The 20,039-nt window shown below is 42.6% G+C and overlaps 2 protein-coding genes across 5 annotated transcripts in view; one reads left to right on the top strand and one right to left on the bottom strand.

The window, feature by feature from the left end:
* Nucleotides 1–20,039, bottom strand: part of LOC138742700 (mediator of RNA polymerase II transcription subunit 12-like protein) — a 404,210-nt gene that overhangs the window by 132,986 nt on the left and 251,185 nt on the right. For all 4 annotated transcript variants that reach the window (XM_069897449.1, XM_069897451.1, XM_069897452.1 and 1 more), the window contains one exon: nucleotides 2,312–2,456. In XM_069897449.1, coding sequence (XP_069753550.1) covers nucleotides 2,312–2,456 — 145 coding nt within the window. The remainder of the gene's footprint in view (nucleotides 1–2,311; nucleotides 2,457–20,039) is intronic.
* On the top strand, nucleotides 16,654–18,859 carry LOC138742703 (P2Y purinoceptor 12-like). The gene has a single exon (XM_069897457.1). The coding sequence runs from the start codon at nucleotides 16,654–16,656 to the stop codon at nucleotides 17,671–17,673; it is 1,020 nt and encodes a 339-aa protein (XP_069753558.1). The 3' UTR covers nucleotides 17,674–18,859.

Here is a 20,039-nt window from a genome sequence, read left to right as displayed (position 1 = left end):
TCTTATGAGGCAAGGTTCGCAGAGCTGGGACTTTTCTCTTTGGAGTTGAGAAGGATGAGAAGAGGCTTAAAAGAGGTGTGTAAGATTATGAGGGTGAACAGGCAATGCCTTTATCCCAGGGTGGGAACAGCAAACACCAGAGGACAGATGTACAAAATGAAGGAAAGGACGTTTAGGGGAGACATCAGGTGTAAGTTTTTTTCTTACATAGAGAGCTGAGGGTGCCTGGAATACCTTGCCGGGGATGGTGGTGGAGGCTGAAACATTGTAATTAACATAACAGAACATAACAATTACAGCACGGAAACAGGCCATTAGGCCCTTCTAGTCCGCACCGAACCAAACACCCCTTTCTAGTCCCACCTCCCTGCACAATGCCCATAACCCTCCATCTTCTTCTCATCCATATACCTGTCCAACCTTTTCTTAAATAATACAATTGACTCCGCCGCCACTATTTCTCCCGGAAGATGATTCCACACAGCTACCACTCTCTGAGTAAAGAAGTTCCCCCTCATGTTACCTCTAAACCATATATGGGGGCATTTATGAAACAAGCAGCTGGATGGATAAAAATAGAGGCGTATGAGATGGGGAGAGTTTTGTACTTTTTTTTAAAGGATATATGGCTGGACGAAAGAGCCTGACTGTGCTGTAGGCACAATTTTCTAACTCAGAAAATGGGTGAGCGAAGAGATGATAAGGAGATGTAGCCAGCTGAAAGTTGTCAGGGTGAGCTGCTTGTTACTGCAGCCAGCTGATGAATAGAATAATGAGGGACATTAGAAAAGGAAAAGACAGTAAAGGGCCACTTTAAGGCTCCAAAAAATCCAGGTCTGAGCTCCTACCGAATTCAAAGCCAAAAGTAGAATGCTGGAAATGACCTTTCTGGCAGTGCCTGAGAAGCAAGGACTCAATTGTTACAGAGGAATAAATAATGCATTATATAGCTTTGCCGGGGTGATGGTGGAGGCTGGTACAATAGCACCATTCAAAAGACTTTATATAGGCACATAGATGTCAGAGAAATAGAGCCTTATGGGTGTGAGGTAGGGAAAAGTTAGATTGCTGTGGAGTAGGTTTACATAGGTCAGGACAACATTGTGGGCTGAAGGGCCTATTCTGTGCAGTACTATTTCTTTGTAATACTCTCTTGATGCCTCCTTCCATTAACTTACAAATGGGAAAAGTGGGTTTCCAGAATTTCTGAACTGGCTATCAGGTTGCAAAGTTTGCAAGGTCCCCAGATGGAAGATGAGGTGGTATTCTTCAAGCTTATATTGGGCCTCATTGGAACAGGAGGTCAGAGATGAGTGGAGTTAAACTCTGACTAGTTGGACTGCGCTAACAATGCACAACGTTAGCTGAGGAAGAACACTTTATATTCCATCTCGGTATGACATAGCCTTGGTCATTTAATACTGATTTCAAATACTTAAGATAAGTTGCAGCTTTCACCCACAGTTCATCATTAATCTATCAACTAGGTATAGGTAGCTTGGCAAAATCAACCACACTCATGTCCTGGGTCATTCCCTATAAGAGATATTCCCCTCACAGAACCACAGAATACTTTAGCACAGAAGAAACAGGGTCCTTAGGCTGATCCAGTGTCTGCTGAACTATTAATCTGCCTTGTTCCAATAACAAGGACCATCACCCTCCATACACCTCCCATCCATTTTTCGTAGGTCAAAACTTATGCTGGCAGCTCATTCCACACTCTCATCACTTCCTGAGTGAAGAAGTTCCCCCTAATTTTTCCTTTAAACGTTACACCTTCCATCCTCAACCCGTGTCCTCTAGTTCTTGTGTCACCTAACCTCAATGGAAAAAAGCCATCTTGCATTTACTCTATCTATTGTATACCTCTATCAAAACTCCCCTCACTCTCTGACACTCCAGGGAATAAAGTCCTAACCTGTTTAATCTTTCCCTGTAACTTAGAGTGCAGAGAATGTTTACAAGGCATTTGCTCAGACTTGAGGAACTTTCATACTTATTGATATCCTTCCTGCAGTTAGGTGACCAGAACGGCACAGAATACTCCAAATTCTCGTCTTATGCAGCTCCCTCACCTAACTTCTTCTCTCTTTCCCAATTCAGACGACCTGCAATGTGAACCTTCTGCAGATGCTACCTAACCTGCTCAGTGTTTCATTTTTATTTCAAATTTCAAGCATCAGTAGTCAATTTTTGTACTTGTTTTGTGTGGGTTTCGAATTAATGAACGAAGTGCAGATTTGTTTGAGGGGAGAGAAAACAAATGGTTGCTCTGATAGATTGGACGATGCTCCTTTCTGTGACTCACTGGTTTCTGCTGTGCTTTTCTTGTTCAGGATTTTCAGGATATCTTTGGTAATCTTCTTCAGCTGATGCCGTGCTTCATCCCTCTGCTTCCCAACACCGTAAAGAAGAATCATTCGCTGATTACACTCGTGACTTGAGGTTTCATCCTGCGATTGGAGGTCAAAATGCATTAACTCAACCCAGAGAACATAAATTTCAGCTTCTTTAACATGAAATTCCGCTGTGGCATACACGGTCGGCATAGCGGTTAGCACAACGCTATTATGGCCCCAGTGACCCAGTTCGAATCCAGCGCTGTCTTTGAGGAGTTTGTACATTCTCCCCATGTCTGCGTGGGTGTACACTGGGAGCTCTGGTTTCCGACCACCCTTCAAAACATAAAGGGCCTGTTACCGTCCTGTATGTTTAAATTAAATTAAATTTTTTTTAAAAAAGCATACTTCATAAAGATTCGCCGTGGATGACAGAACAAAATTATAACTTTTAATAGTGAAAGATAACTTTTTTATGGAGAGGTCGTTAACCAGGTGGATTTTACATGAGAGTGAAAAGAAGATGTGAGCCCAGAGTGGATTTTTGGCAGCAGTTTTGATGACACAAACTCCAGAGCATTTCCTGCACTGACATCTGTTCAGTAATGCGGAAGATTGCCAGGGATGTTCTGTTCACAAAAGACAAATCCAATCAATACACAGGTGTTCTGGAGAAACTCAGCAGGTCACATAGCATCCATTGGAAGTAAAGGGTAACCAGTTTCAGGCCTGGGCCCTTCGGGGGGAGGAGGAGAGGAGAGGAGGGAGGGAGGATGAGGAAGGGAAGGAGCATAGGCAAACAGGTCATTGTACCCTGCACATCATCCTCAGCATTTATTAAATCCACCACCTGCATGCCTTGACTGCAGTGCAATAACTCACCAATGCCCCTGCAACAGCAGCTCCAAACCTCATGATCTCCATTGCACAGAAGAGCTGCGTCCAGAACTTGTACTTTCACCATCACCACAACGACTTGCACAAACACTGCAATTCCTTGGCTCTAAGTTGTAGAACTCCCTACTCAATAGTGCACTGGATGTACCAGAGACACTGAAGAAGTCCAGAAAGTTTCTCATTATCACCTTCTCAAGGGTAGTTTGGAATGCCTTGGCAGAAATGCAAATATTCCAAATTGTGAATAAATTAATTAAAAAAAACAAGCAAACACATGCACAGCATGGACACTCTCTCTCTCTCTCACACACACACACACACACACCACACACACACACACACACACACGGACATTCTCTCTCTCTCTCACACACAGACACTCTCTCTCTCTCTCACACACATACACACACATACGGACACTCTTTCTCTCTCTCTCTCTCTCACACACACAGACACTCTCTCTCTCACACACACACACACACACGGACACTCTCTCTCACACACACACACACACACACAGACTCTCTCTCTCACACACACACACACACACACACACACAGACACTCTCTCACACACACACACACACACACACACACACACACACACACACACACACACATGCACACAGTAGATAGTAATAGAGTAGTACAGACAGAGTTTGAAGTAAAAAATGAATGGATTGTATGAAACATCCAATGTCGTGGACTATGTGCAGTATTTCACTTCCGATCCAAGCTCCATTTAATGAATGGAACTAAATTTTGGAAGCTCTCCTTCTAATCTACTGAGTGGTTAATGTCTGGTACTGAAATCTTTGACCATTACATAGTTACCTTCTCCCACAGAGATGAATCACAACATTAAATAGTAATGTTATCAGACGAATGAACCTCATGCCAGCAAAATGATGTTACCTTTGCTCGGTTCTAACTGATCTCCATCTGTAATCCTGCCATCTGCCCTTCATTTTTAATTGCACCTCGGTACATGTGACAATAAACAAGCTAGCCTTGGACAGGGGAAAATAATTGGAAAGCTGTAGCAAAGAGGGCTGATGACTGGCTCGTCAGAAGGATCAGATGGCCTTTTTTGGGGATTGACACTTCCACGATGCAATGGGGAGAAAAAGTGGAAAGAAGTTCAGAAAGTATTTACTTTATCAAAATTTCACATCATCTCTTGAAATTGGACAGATCCAAAGCTCAGGAGTGGAAAATAAATACTTTCTTCTGAATTGACCCTTATTTAAAACTAATCATGGAAAGATACAGCACAATTAAAGGGCTTTCAGCTCAGAGTCCACACCAACCTATTTATACCAATCCTTTATTAATCTGGTTAGCATAGCTGTCAGCGCCACACTATTACAGCGCCAGCAAATGGGGTTCGAATTTGCCGCTGTCCGAAAGAAGTTTGTACATTCTCCACGTATCTGTATGGGTTTCCTCCGGATGCTATGATTTCGTCCCACTGTTCAAAAACATACAGGGGTGGTAGATCAATTAGGTGCAATTGGGCAGCATGGACGCAGGCCAAAAGGGCCTGTTACCATGCTGTGGCTATCTTAAAATTAAAAGTATAATTAAAATGTAATAACCCCATTTTTTATTCTTACTAACTTCTGCCAGATTCTACCACTCACCTAAACACTGTGGCTAAATTTATTATCTTTGGGACGTTGGGAGAATTTGGAGCACCTGGAAGAAACCAACATGCAAAATCCTCCAAGGCTGGACCAAGACCAGTTTCACGCACACAGGAAGCTGCAGATGCTAGAATCTGGAGCAAAAGAGACAACGCGTAATGGAGGAATTGGTGGGAGAAAAAGACCGATCCATGTTTCGGGTTGGGTTCTGCCCCAAAATATTAACTATTCTTTCACTCCCACTAGCTCTGCTTGACCCACTGAGTTCCTCCAGCAGATTGTGTTTGAACCTGGGTCTCCGGCTCTATGACACAGCAGAAGTCCCACGATATCACAGCAATGAAGCAAAGCATGTGATGTCACTGCGTTGGCACGACGAAAGCATCCGTGAGCGTTCGTTTCCATGGGAATTTTGTTCCTTCCTATCAATGCAAACCATTCCCTTCACCATTGTGCACCTGTCCAGCTTCAGCAACAACAACGTCCAGCTGCGCATTTCCTCAATGTAAGAGAGACCGTCTCAAACGTAATCTGACCCTGAGCCACTTGTGGGACAATAACGACAGCAGATAATAAATGCTGAGCCGAAGGATTGTTGAATAACAGATGATGGAGAGATTTAGGAAGGGAAGAGAGGGCTGGTACATTTGGTGGAGAAGAGGTAAGGTGTGAGACGTAAGAGATTTGAAAATTGAACAGAGAATATTACAGCACTGTACAGTACCAACGTCGTGCGAGCTTCTGTTAACCTACTACCTTCACAACCCTCTATTTTTCTTACATACACATAAGTCTTTTAAATGCCTTTATTGTACCAGCCTCTGTCAATGGACTCCAGGCACCCACTTCTCTCTTGTGTAAAAGAAGTCCTCTGATGTCTCCCATAACTTTCCTTCACTCACCTCGGGTATTTGCTATTGTCGCCCTGGGAAAAAGGCGTTGGCTGTCTGCCCTCTCCAAGCCCCTCATAATCTTATATACCTCTATTAGGTCACCTTCATCGCTCCAAAGATAAAAGGCCCAGCTCGTGAGGGTGAGTACTTTAAAATGGAGGTATTATTTATGCAGGGGCCTGAGTTGGTCAATGAGTAAAGGTGACTTGGTGACACTAAAGTTTCTCAATACTATCAACATAGCAAGATTGGCTTTCACCAAAGGAATAAATTCCTCCTGAATTCCTTATCAATGTTATTGGCAGCCAAACCAAAACAGACACATCTTCTTTTCATCCAACGATCAAGTCCCATCTTAACATTAAAGATCTCCATTTGATCAACCCAACACCGAGGCTAATTCTGTTTCTGAGTCTTTAATAATAAGATATTCTTTGGTGGGCCCTCTTCATTTTATTTACAGCACGGGAGAAGCAGATTCTGTCATTTAATCCCGTGATGCCCAATTTCACCCAAATTAATCGATTACCCTGTATGTTTTGGTGGGTGGGAGGAAACCGGAGCACCCATGGAAAAGTCACACAGACACGGAGAGAACCTACAAACTCCTGACAGACCGTGCTGGTTTCGAACCCGGGTCGCTGGGGCTGTGATAGTGCCGCGCTAACCACTAGGCTGTTTTTGCCTGCATATTAGAATGCTTATTTTTATTAAACTGATGCAAATGCTTTAATTTATGGGCTACTGAATAAATAATAAATGCTCATTTGCTAGTCACATTTGATTAGCAGCTCCCTGCATTTAAGAGCTCGATAGGAAGCAATTCAACGAGAAAATGTGGCTATTCAACCTTTTCAACTTAACCGGAAAGACGTACATTTCTAACTGATGTGCAAGATAGAAAGTGCTTTTTTGTTTCATCATCAAACCAGAAATAAAAAAAGCATAAAAGTAAATTTGGTAACATCCATTCCTCTTTCATAATGAACTAATGTCTGAACAACAGCACGCTGACTAAATTGCATCAACCAACAAAACCTGAGGCCTCTCCAATGCATTAATTTTCAGGATTTGTTTTGCCTTTCTGGAAGAAATTGTACCACAATTCCCATAACTCCAAACGAGAGGGATAGAATATCTATTTAAAAACCATTTTGACACACAAATCGTCATCTGCATTGTTCTCATTCTCATTGCTACAATTACTTAACTTCAATCCACCTGCACTGGCCTTGCAAACCCATTCTCTGTTAAAATATCTGTGCTTCTTCTGTTCTGCCCTCTTGATAATCTACCAGTTTAATCGCGCTGAGGGGCGATCGCGCCTGTATCACTTTTTTTTCCCCCTCAAGGTAGATGATTTTGGAACCAGCAGGCGGAGGATTAAAGTGAGAGGGAGATCTGAGAGACAACATTTTCATTCAGAGGGGTGGGCCACGTCTAGAACAAGATGTCACAGAAAGCTAGAGAAACAGGAACAATTACGGTGTTCGAAAGGCATTTGGAGAGATACATGGTTAGGAAGTGGATGTAGAGAAAATGTAGGCAAATGAGACTAGCTCGGAATGCCAATTCATTCAGCATGGAAGAGATGGGTTGAAGGGCCTTTTCTAAATTCTGTACATCTCTATGACTGTCAACTAATGGCGACTCTCCTTTCAAATTCTAAATGCTAAGAGATTCTCCTAAACCTCTGTACTGACTCTCAATTCTGCCTCACTCTCCCCCTCTCACTCTCTCTCTCTGTCTCTCAGCCCCCCCCCCCCCCCACCAACATAACAGCACAGTAACAGGCCGTTCTGAGCCACAAGCTTGTGCCGCCCAAATACAGCCAATTAACATACAAGATACCCCCCCTCCCCCTGTATGTTTTGAAGGGAAGGAGAAAACCGGAGTCCCAGAGGAAAATCCACACGGACATGTGCAAACTCCTAACAGATAGCACCAGATTTGAATCCAGATCGTTGGCACTCTAATGGTGTTGTGCTAACCATGCCAGTTAAAGGGAACGGATGGGGGGAGGGGGAGATCTTCCTCACACAGCAGGTGGTGGGAGTGTTAATGAGCTGCCAGCTGAATTGGTGAATGTGGAGAGGAACATGGATGGGAGGGGTATGGAAGGATATGGCCCAGTGAGATTAGGCAGAAAAAATAGTTCAGCACAGACTGGAAGGGGCGAAGGGCCTGTTCTGCACTGTAATGTTTTATAGTTCTAAGCATTTCCTGCAGTGTTTTTCACCTCTCTTTCGAGACCTACCAAAGCACTTTACAGCCAAGGATATAGTTGAGTGTAACAGATAATAGAACGTGGAGGGTAAGCTCTCAGCATTAGCAATGGGCCTGATTATCTGTTTTAATGGCCGTGGGGTAACCGCTGGCCAGAACACTGGCAATAATTCCAAGGCTCTTCTTCGCAATGGGATCTTCTGTGCCAAGGTGACATAGTTGGTTTACTTTTCTATCTGAAAAAGGCACCTCCAACCAGACCACACTCGCTTTCATGAACAATGAGTAAGTAAACTCAATCAAATGTTTAATAGAGAAAACATTAGAATGGCTGGATTACACTTGAACTGGGAGTCCATTAATAATACAAATTATCTCTAAAAGTGTGCTTTTGGAATGAAACTGAAAGCCTGCAGACATTATGATTGTAGTAAAACCATAAAAATCCTGGAGAAACTCAGGAGGTCTTGCAGCATCCATAGGAGATGAAGATATTTTACTGATGTTTCGGGCCTGAGCCGTTCAAAATGTTTTAGGAAGTCTTGTTTTAACTTCGTCCAAATTTAAATTGATGTATTTGAGGGGCATGAGCTTGTGGAAGGGCCTGTTACCATCCTGTATGCCTAAATTTAAAACTACAGCTTAATTGTCAACACTACTGGACAGATATGACCTTGGAGCTCAATCAGCTTTCAAAGTCAGATGGTGGTCAGCATTCTCAACCTGCCGAGCATCGAGAAACTCGTAACAAAGAAGAAGAATTCTATCAATTGTGAAGGTTGAGAAGGTTTACCAGAATGTTACCTGGGTTTAAGCATCTAGAGTCTAGGGAGAGATTGGACAGATTAGGTCTTTATTCTTTGGAGCGTAGAAGGTTGAGAGGGGATTTGATAGAAGTATTTAAGATTATGAAAAGGATAGACAGAGTGGATGTGGATAGACTATTTCCGTTAAGAGGAGGAAAGATTAAAACTAGAGGACATGACTTAAGAATTAAGGGGCAGAGGTTTAGAGGTAACATGAGGGGGAACTTCTTTACTCAGAGAGTGGTAGACGTGTGGAATGAGCTTCCGGGAGAAATAGTGGCGGCGGAGTCAATTGTATTATTTAAGAAAAGGTTGGACAGGTATATGGATGAGAAGAAGATGGAGGGTTATGGGCATTGTGCAGGGAGGTGGGACTAGAGAGGGGTGTTTGGTTCGGTGCGGACTAGAAGGGCCTAATGGCCTGTTTCCGTGCTGTAAATTGTTATGTTATGTTATGTTATGAATGATCATAAATTGCTGGTAATTTGCCCAGTTTTGCTCTTAATCCCACAGAGGATGAATCACCTCCCTGTGAGTTTGGTGTTCACTGCATCTGTTCATTATCTACCCCTTAAACTCACTGGAAAAACAAAAATGAAGATGTCATTTAACAGCCTTATGAAGAAAAAGATTATTGCTCTTGCAAGGAACAGAACAATTTAAACCAGCCATCCTCAACTGGGTGGGTGGGGGGGGGGGGGGGGAGGGTATAGCCCACAACACATTTAGGGGAGAAAGGGGCAGCACAGTTAGCCTAGTGGTTGCAGCACCAGCGACCCAGGTTCTAATCCGCTGTCTGTAAGGAGTTTGTACGTTCTCCCCGTGTCTGCGTGGGTTTCCTCCAGGTGCTCTGGTTCCCTTACATCATTTAAAATGTTTGGGGGGGGGGGGGGGAATGTAGGTTGATTGGGTTATTTGGGCGGCACAGGCTCATGGGCTGGAAGGACCGGATACCATGCTGTGTGTCTAAATTAAATTATTCTTTTATGGTTTTTATGCAATCAGGAGGGGAAACATGCAGAAGAGACCAACACAACTTCAAAAGAAAGGGGGCCCATAAACTAAGAAGCCCATGGTCAAAAAAATTGGTTGAGAATGGCTGATTTAAACCAAAATAAATTGGTGTTGGATGATTTTTTTTTAAATTTGTTCTTTCCTCTCTGTATTTTCATTTATTTAATATTCAGAATCTGGGTACTGTTGGCAAAGCGAACATTTATAGCCCATCCCCAATTAGCATTGAGAAGATGGTGGTTATCTACAAATGACTGCTTTTAGATCAAGTCAGAGGATATTTAAGATTAAGATGCAGAGGATCTGGACTTACAAGGATATGAAACCAGGTAAAGATGGCAGATTGTCTCTCCTGAAGGACACTGGTAAAACAGACATCCTTACATCAATTCAATAGTTTTTAATTATCCTATTCAGAAAGACTGGTGGTTGTTTTACCAAATTGCAGATTGTTAATCGATTTTAAATTCCATATCGCTTTGGTGGAACTTGAGCTCAGTTTTTGAGGTTACTGGTCCAGAAATGTAACAACTGTGCTACAACTACACATATTCACATCTGGTTCCTTCTATTCTTCCCCTCCACTTCTTCTTTCTCTTTACTCTTCTCCATGGTGCAGCTGCCTCTTGGAAATCATTGCCGCATGTTCCTCCAAGATACAAAACATCATCTATGATTCAGGTCATCATTAGGAAAAAGGTATAGGTGCCACAAGACTCGCACCACCACAGTTGCTACACCTTCGCCATCAGACTCCTCAGCAACTCTGAAGGACCTTTATTTTTTGAACTTTTATTTCTTTCTATCTCTGTATGGCACAATCAGTTTGTTTACATTTCTTTACTTGTTTACGTATGTAGGTTGAGCCAGTTTTTCGTCCGCACTGCCAATAATTCTGTCACACTGGCCGGAAAAATAAGAATCTCAGGGTTGTGCGTAATGTCGTGTATGTACTCTGACAGTAAATCAGAGACTCTGATATCTACAAGCATTGAGAAAAAAATAGAGAAAAATGTTTTTCATCAAAAAGCAAAACAAAATGTGCAGACATTAGAAATTTGAAATGAAAACAGAAAAGGCAAGGAATACTCATTGGGAAAAAAATCAGAATTAATGTCTCATGTTTTTCTTCCAGACATTTTTTTAATATTGTTCCCCAGAACGGTCTCTGAAAAGATATTCTGTAACTTATGTGGGGTTTTTTTTATCTCAAGGGATATTGGCATCACATTTATTTTCCATCTCTCACTAACCCTGATCTGGGACATCGCCAGATTGAATAAACATTCCTTTCTCAAAGGACTTCACTGTATAAGTTACCTCTTTCCTCCAATCCTGAAGTTTCACCATCATGATTCAATTTAAATTCCCCATATACCCAAGATGGCGACGTCTGTGTTGAGCATCAACCTCGAGGGGTTGTGGACTCCAGGGGAGCAGCAGATCGGCGCAGGGCACCAAAAATGGGGAGAACACCCCTTGTTGAGAAAGAGAAGTAAAGGGGATCACGGAGACAGACTAGCGAGGAACTTGGCGGCTGAGAGATCCACACAGACTGCAGGCAACTTACGGTTGGGGGACCCAAGTGGGCTGTGGGCTGCTGGAGACTGCCTCACGAGAAGCAGGTAATGAGGCCAGGATTCCAGAGGGTATTGAGGGCAAGAAGGACTCCCAAAGGGCCTCACGCTCTGAGGGCTTCCTGATTGTGTTGGAGGTTTGGATCTGGAGCTCTGGCTGCCGATGGATCAAACAGGAGTTGTGCAGCTGTAGGAGGCCCTGGAGGAAAATCCACGGACACTCAGGGACTCTCTTTTGTTTCTCCTTCTCTCTTAGTGTAAATGGCATCGGTTACAGCAGGCAAAAAGCAAATTTTGTGTAATGTTACCTATTCTACACTATTACATGACAATTTTGAAAAACCTTGAAACGTAAAACTCCAGGTTATGGCTCAAATCTTTCGGATCAGATCATAGTTTCCTGGTCCACTGTGCTACCGTGCCTCACCTTTTAAAGAGAGCCAAAAAGTAGCAGATGCTGGGAATGTAGTGGACTGCACAAAAGAGTTGGAGAAACTCACCAGGAAAGTAAAGGATAACCAAAGTTTCAGGCCTGAGCCGGTAACAGCAACAACCAGGCAGGCAGGGGGAGGGGAGGAGAGGAGGGAAAAGGGCCACAGGGAGAACATACAACTCCTTACAGACAATGCCGGATTCAATCCCGGGTCACTGATGCTGTGATAGTGTTGTGTTAACTCCTACAATAACTGTAAATGAGTAAAGTATTGAGGAGAGTCTGAGTAGCCTGGAACTATACTCATTCTGGGATGACATTCATTGAAGTTTAGAAGGATGGGTTGGGTGGGGGGGGCGGTGGGGGAGAATCTTTTAGAGATATATAAAATTATGAAAGGGGATTCTTTACATTGACAGGTGAATCGAGGACTAGAGGCTTAATCTCAATATTCAGGAGGAGTAGATTTAAGATGGAGCAGTGAATCTGTGGAATTTTCTGCCTATGGAAGCAGTAGAGAGACTGCCTCAAAGAATGTATTTAAAACACAGATAGACTTTTGACTAATAGGGGAATTAGTGTTATTGAATGGCAGAGCAGGCTCGACGGACCAGATGACCAACCCCTGTAGCTGTCTTACATAATCAGGCCAAGAAAGCAGAACTGATGACATAAATCTGTAATGAGTTTGATAAAAGGGCATACTCACCAAAATATTTACATGACATTTAATTCTTCGGAGGGAATATTTCCTGAAGACACTTAAGCCAACAGACTCACGTTCGCCCAAGCAGAATGTGAGCTAATTTGACACCTACAACCGTCTGATCCAGTGGAATCAGCAGGCAAGAGCAAAGAAAGGTAATGAACTAAACATCTCAGAGAGTTAACTGATTAATTATCAATGTGTAAATTAATATCGTAGTTTCCAGGATTGACCAGAAGAGAAATACAATGGAAAGGAAAGGTTCATTTTAAAAAATTTAGAGTAACAGGGACCTGCTGCTCCAATTAATCTACAAACCTTGTACGTTTATTTTTCTATCTTGATTTTAGATTTTCAGTATCTGCAGGTTTTCTTTGTATCCTATTCTTGCACTTGGAAACCCAGCTGAATTGCATTTCCCTTTCTTCCTGGGACTTTGCGGGTATGCCGATCGCACAGAGGAAAACAAATTGAGCAAAGAGAGATTTTGAAAGGAGAAACCTTGTAAGCATTGAAAGAGTTTCTTTTCTCACCAAAATAACATTCTGAGGGTTGAAAGTAAAACATGAAGTTCAAACGAATTTAAAAGCAGAGGGGCTAATGGTTAAGGACTCTGTCCACGTTGAGATTCACTGAACCACCCTCTGCTCCAAATCCAATTCTTAAATGTGAATTATGCAAGTAAGGGTTGAGATAGGTTTGCCCTCATCTTTAACACAAAGCCATCAGCTGCAGCTCGGAGCGCATCACTCCTAACAGGATTATAGGTTGATGCTGCACTTCAAAATTCTAGGCTGACAGTGCATCTCTGAAGGAACCCTTACGGATTACCTGCTCCCTGAAGTAAAACGCAAAATATCTCACTGAACTTTTTGCAGTAGCTGTCTTTGATCGTACTGGCAGTACAATCAACATTACTGAAACAGGCTAGCAATCGCATTGCTACTTCCAGAACCTTCATGTGTTCAATTTGGCCATATTTCCTATTTTGCACAGAAACTGGACATCAAAATTCATTCAATAGCTGAAGGGCTCTCTGGGACATCCAGAATAGAAACAGAAAAATTTAGAAAATTTTTACATTTAAAATTTAGACCATCAACGTGATAACAGGCCCTTTTGGTCCACGAGCGTGTGACACCCAATTAACCTACCACCCCGGTACTTTTTGAATGGTGAGAGGAAACTGGAGCATCCAGAAGCAACTCACAAAGACACAGGGAGCACGTACAAACTCTTTGCAGACCATGCGGGATTCGAACCCAGATTTCGATCACTGGTGCTGTAATAGCATTGTGTTAACCATACCATCCAATTGATTATAAATCCTAGAATTTAAACAAAGATAAGGTTAGGGTTAAATTATACACCACACATGACTTTCACAATGAGTGTAGGCTTTCCATTTCATACTTCTGCTTGTTAATACTAACACTTCATTCTCACTATGACAACAAATTGGGCTCAATAATATCTATTCCGGCCATATCGCTCACTTCCACCACTCCGCAAAAGCAAGTGACACAGTTCATTCAAATAATTTCCATGTACATTTTGTTTGAAGGCATCAGTTGAAAAAATGGTTAAAACCAAAATATGCCTCCACTTAAGACACTTGAAAATTTGCCTTTTTTAAGATGCGATTCCAAGGGCAGCCGAATCTGTCTTTTAGCAGATTGCTTGCTTGATAGCAATCAGGAGTTGCATTAGTTCTCGGCAGTGCTATCCACCGAAGAGAGCTCAGAAATGAGTGCAATCAAAATGATGGGGGTCAGACTCCAGGCCTCTCAGTAAACAGTGGGGGGGGTAGAAAAACAGAGATGGTGGAAAGACGGAAAAGCTCCAAAGTTGTCATTGTGGATGACTTTAACTTCCCCAATATTGTTTGGGACTTCCTTCATTCAAGAGGCTTAATGTCCAGTTCCTTGGCCTCAACAAAAATGTTTCCAAATAGTTCAATTGTTTTTTTTCATGACCTTTTCAAGTATTCTAAGTTTATGACCCAATGCGCCCAATATTTCCCATGGTTATTTCCATTCCTGTAAAGTTTAGCTGCACACAAGATTCCTCTGCCATTGACAGCGGGCGAATATGAACACACAAATAGAGAAATGTAATGGAAGACATCCAACCTCGAAAGCTTCAGGATATTCCAAAACAAACTTTGCAGCTAAGTAAATAATTTTCAAGTACATTTATTGTCATCATGTAAGAAACTTTGGAATCCATTTGCATGTTCCAATCTCCAATAAAATAATATCCATTCATTTTATTTGCACGATAACAGGCTCTTCCAGCCGATAAGCACGTGCCACCCAAATACACCAAAACAATACATGTTTTTGAAGGGTGCGAGGCAACCCTGAGGAACCCCATGCAGACACAGGGAGAACATACAAACTCCATGCAGACAGCGCCAGATTCAAACTCAAGTGACAATGTCAAGCCAGATTTTTGTGCCTGTTTTTCTGAAGCGAGCGTAATTCCATCCTTGTGCACATTAAACTGCTGTCACTCTTTCTGATTGGCACCTCACACGCTCAATAAAACTTAATGGTAAAATGGGGGCAGAATGTTGCAGCTCCAGAGAACCAGATTAAATCCTGACTTCAAGTCCTGACTGTGAGGAGTTTCCGTGTGTCCATATGGATTTTCTCTGGGTGTTCTGGTTTCATCCCACAGAAGTGTTGGTTGATTGGTTAATTGGTCAATATAAATCTCCCCTTGTGCAGGTGAATGGTTGACGAGTGAAATGCTCCAGAAACCATCATGGCTGAGTGAATTGAATAGCCTCCTCCTCTATCACAACAAAATCTTAAAATTCATCTCCACAATCTGTATTGTTTGTTCTGATTTAATCCATCAAGAAGTCAAAAGAGCAAATGAAGGATGCTACGTAAATAAAGAACTTTCATTTTCGTATATTTGTATATCACTTGGATGAAAGAAAACTAGAGGGCTATGAGATAGGGAGAACTACAGCACAGAAAACAGGCCATTGGGCCCATTTAGTCTGTGCTGAAACATCATTCCACTGGTCCCACTGACCTGCACCTATTCCATAACCCACCAGACCTCTCCCATCCATGTATCTATCCAATTTATTCTTAAAACTTAAGAGTGAGCCCGCACTTACCGCGTCAGATGACTGCTCGTTCCACACTCCCACCACTCCCTGAGTGAAGAAGTTCCCCTTTCACCTTAAAGCCATGTCCTCTCATAGCTATCTCTCCTAATCTAAGTGGAAACAGCCTACTTGCATTTACTCTACCTATACCCCTCGTAATTTTGTAAACCTCAATCTAATCTCCCTGCATTCTTATATGCTTCAAGGAATAAAGTCCTAACCTTTTTTAGTTTTTTTTTTAAAGATTTTTTTGTATACACCATATAGATCAGCACAGCATCATGGGCCAAATGGCCTGCACTCTGTTGTAACGTTCTATGTTCTGCCCCCCCCTAGAAAATCTTTGTTAATCCCACAATAATTCTAGCCAATCAAGTACTTCTACAATTCTGTCAGAAACACACCTCCAATATTTCCACATCTCACTCCTTCAAATGGCAGTGTGATGACGAACACACATTTTAATTATGTTTATTGAAGGATTAATATCAGACAGCACTGCTTCTAAAATGAACCACAGCGTCTTTGGAAATTACCAGCAGCTCCTCTGACCTTGCCACAGTCCCTTCGCACTGCACTGGTCTGTCAATCTCCAGTTTTGTGTTCAAAGTTATGAAGTTGGAGTGAGCCCACATCTCTCGGATTCAGGAACGAGAGGCAGAGTTGGTCAGACCAATAAAACTGATTATTCAGACAGGGCAAGTTGAATATAACGCAATCAACTTAAGTCCTTCCGTATCTGACTGCACTTTTAAAACTTCTTGCAATAACTGCAATTGTTAATAGTCATTTACCCTCTCATGTTTATTATCTCTTTTTCTGTATCGGCATATTGTGGTAATTTCATTTATAATATTGTAGTTGGTGTATCTTACGTTCCTGTGTGGATGCAGCAACAAAGAATTTTGATGTATCTGTACATTGTACTTGTGTATATGACCATAAGCTCTCGTCACCAGCTTTGCTTTATAATTTGCTTATTTAGAGATGGATCTGAATGAGACTGGAAGCTTCTTCAACTCTTCCAACAGTACAGTGAAAGTCAAGTGTGCACCAGACCGCAGGAATAGCCAAATGATTTTCTTGATGTTTTACACCATCCTCTTCATTGCTGGCTTTTTGATGAATAGTCTGGCCATTTGGGTCTTCTTTGAAATACCAAGCAAGTCGAACTTCATTGTGTACCTCAAGAACACTGTCATGGCTGACACGCTGATGATATTGACGTTCTTGTTTAAAATTATCGTCGAGTCGCAGTTCAGAACACCCAGGTTCCAAATCTTTGTCTGCCAAGTTAGTTCGGTCATCTTTTATCTGACTATGTACATCAGCATCATATTTCTCATGCTGATCAGTGCGGACCGCTACCAGAAGGCAGTAAAGCCATTCGGCCACCCGGGAACCTGCCGACCCAGGACTGCGAAGATTATCTCGGCAACCATATGGCTGTCCTTGTTTCTCCTGGTGCTACCCAACATGCTGCTGTTCAAGGGGAGCTCCATGCCGCAGAACGAACGCAAGTGTTCCTCGCTCAAGACCAGGCTGGGCTTGAAGTGGCATGAAATAGTGAACTTCGTCTGCCAAATTATTTTCTGGGGCAGCCTGTTGATAATAGTGGTGTGCTACATCCTGATAAGCAGGGAGCTGTATAAATCCTACCAGAAAATAAGAGGCAGCTCCAGGCATTCAAAGAAAATCAACGTTAACGTTTTTCTTGTGCTGGCTATATTCTTCGTCTGTTTTGTTCCCTTTCATTTTGCCAGGATCCCATATACGCTTAGCCAGACCCGAGATGCTTTCAAGTGCTCAGTTCAGATTGCCCTATATTACATAAAGGAAAGCACATTAAGCATGATAGCGTTAAATGCTTGCTTTGATCCATTAATTTACTTTTTTCTATGTAGGTCGTTCAAAAAGATGCTGTTCACGAAATTGAATATCTGTGCAAAGAGACTGCCAAAGCTTCAGCGCAATATGCACTCATCAAACATGGAAACTTCACTCTAGATTATAAGTCAACACAACACTGACTAAGTCTAAATATTCTGCTCTATTTTGTAATCAAGGCAATGGTGATGAACTAGAAGAGCTGCTCTGAAATGGGATAAGGCAACTGATCTACAAATTGAACGCAAACATTCACACAAACTTTTCTTCTTTCTTTCTTTTCTTTGGCTTGGCTTCGCGGATGAAGATTTATGGAGGGGTAAAAGTCCACGTCAGCTGCAGGCTCGTTTGTGGCTGACAAGTCCGATGCGGGACAGGCAGACACGGTTGCAGCGGTTGCAGGGGAAAATTGGTGGGTTGGGGTTGGGTGTTGGGTTTTTCCTCCTTTGTCTTTTGCCAGTGAGGTGGGCTCTGCGGCCTAGTGTAGTAATAATTAGCCCAGCATAGCGGTCTACGCAATGCAGTTACAGCGCCAGCAACTTGGGGTCGAATCTGATGCTTGTATGTTCTCCCCGTGTCCGTGTGGGGGCCCATAAACTTTGAGCAGTGACCTCAGAGGGCCATGGCCAATAAAAGTTTGAGAGTTATTGGTCTAGTTCATGATTTTCCATGAAAGGTCAGAAACCTGAAATGCTAACTCCATTTTTCTCTCTCTATAGATGCTGTCCGACTTGCTGAATATTTCAAACATTTCTAATATTCCAATTTTGTTTTGCTGTACTTATAGAGTGCAATTCATTGTGGTGAAACTACCAGGTTTTTTTTGTCTCTGTCATTATAGTTTGAGAGTCATACAGCATAGATCAGGCCCTTCAGCCCAATTCATCCATGCTGAACAAGTTGTATTTCTGGATTTAGTCCATTGTCCTTCTAAATCCTTCCTATCCATATATCTGCCCAAGTGTCTTTTGAACACTGTAAAAGAAATGCTAATTTCCAACAGTAGCAATGGGAAAAAAAATCACTTAGTCATCCAGTGTAAGTGTTGCTTCAGAGAGAAACATTGGCTAAATCACAGGGAATAACCCCTTTGAACCTTCTTCTTCTCTTTAAATACTGCTAAGATGGTTAACCTGGATCTAACAGCTCATACGAAGCACAACTCCAGTCTTCTTCTTCTTTGGCTTGGCTTCGCGGACGAAGATTTATGGAGGGGGTAAAAGTCCACGTCAGCTGCAGGCTCGTTTGTGGCTGACAAGTCCGATGCGGGACAGGCAGACACGGTTGCAGCGGCTGCAGGGGAAAATTGGTGGGTTGGGGTTGGGTGTTGGGTTTTTCCTCCTTTGCCTTTTGTCAGTGAGGTGGGCTCTGCGGTCTTCTTCAAAGGAGGTTGCTGCCCGCCAAACTGTGAGGCGCCAAGATGCACGGTTTGAGGCGATATCAGCCCACTGGCGGTGGTCAATGGGGCAGGCACCAAGAGATTTCTTTAGGCAGTCCTTGTACCTTTTCTTTGGTGCACCTCTGTCACGGTGGCCAGTGGAGAGCTCGCCATATAACACGATCTTGGGAAGGCGATGGTCCTCCTTCCCAAGACAACTCCAGTAGTGCAGTGATAACATGAGAGTTTAGATTGGAGAATGGGAGAGTAAACCCTTGACCTTGTACATCTGAAATGCGAATTACTATCCTCTGGCAGAATGTTATTTACAAAATACATAATCCGTGGCAACTGGCAACACAAAGTTTATACAGTATATACTCAGGTAATAGTTGATCCCGTACAAAGGTCAACCCTCCAAACCCCTATTTTTGGTCCAAAAATCGCATATTTTCCGTATATCGTGTGAAAATGTCAACCCCCCTCCCTCCCCCTACTTTTTGGCCCCAACACCGTGATCCTCCTCCCTTGGCCTCCCACCCACCGAGCTCCTGATGCCCCAACCATGGATCCTCACCTTGGCAGCCCGCCCACCAGAGCTCCCGACACCTTGAGCAATTCAGGTACTTACCGTGGTCAAAAGTAGTATCCATGCAAAAGTTCACCCCCCAAATTTGACCCGAAAAATTGGTCCCCAAAACTTGACTATTACACACGTATTTCAGGTAGTCACAAAACAGGCAGGACTAAACTTGGAGCACAAAATAAGACTGAAAACAACAATTAAAAAAAAAATCTACATCATCGACTATGCATAGAACTAACCCTAAAATAGGCTAAGGTTTTGCCACAAACATTGTTGGTGGAATCCAGTGGGTAAATCTAATCATTCCCACCGCAGCAGGCCCCATCTCATACACAATCCAGCTACATGCAGGTTTTTTTTTCTCCATCACATACAGTATTTGTTTAAAGTTGCTGTTGGCTTCCAAGCCTCAGAGTGATTCATTGATGTATTTCCTATCTGACTAACTTACTAACATTCTTAATATATTTCTGACCTGATCCTTCTGATGCAGGTTCTAAAGATGCTGGTTTAAAACCCCTG

This window comes from Narcine bancroftii, chromosome 9 (assembly GCF_036971445.1).
Source record: "Narcine bancroftii isolate sNarBan1 chromosome 9, sNarBan1.hap1, whole genome shotgun sequence".
NCBI classification, from domain to species: Eukaryota; Metazoa; Chordata; class Chondrichthyes; order Torpediniformes; family Narcinidae; genus Narcine; species Narcine bancroftii.
The sequence above is the reverse complement of the archived record's forward strand: the minus strand, read 5'-3'. Positions and strand labels throughout refer to the sequence as shown.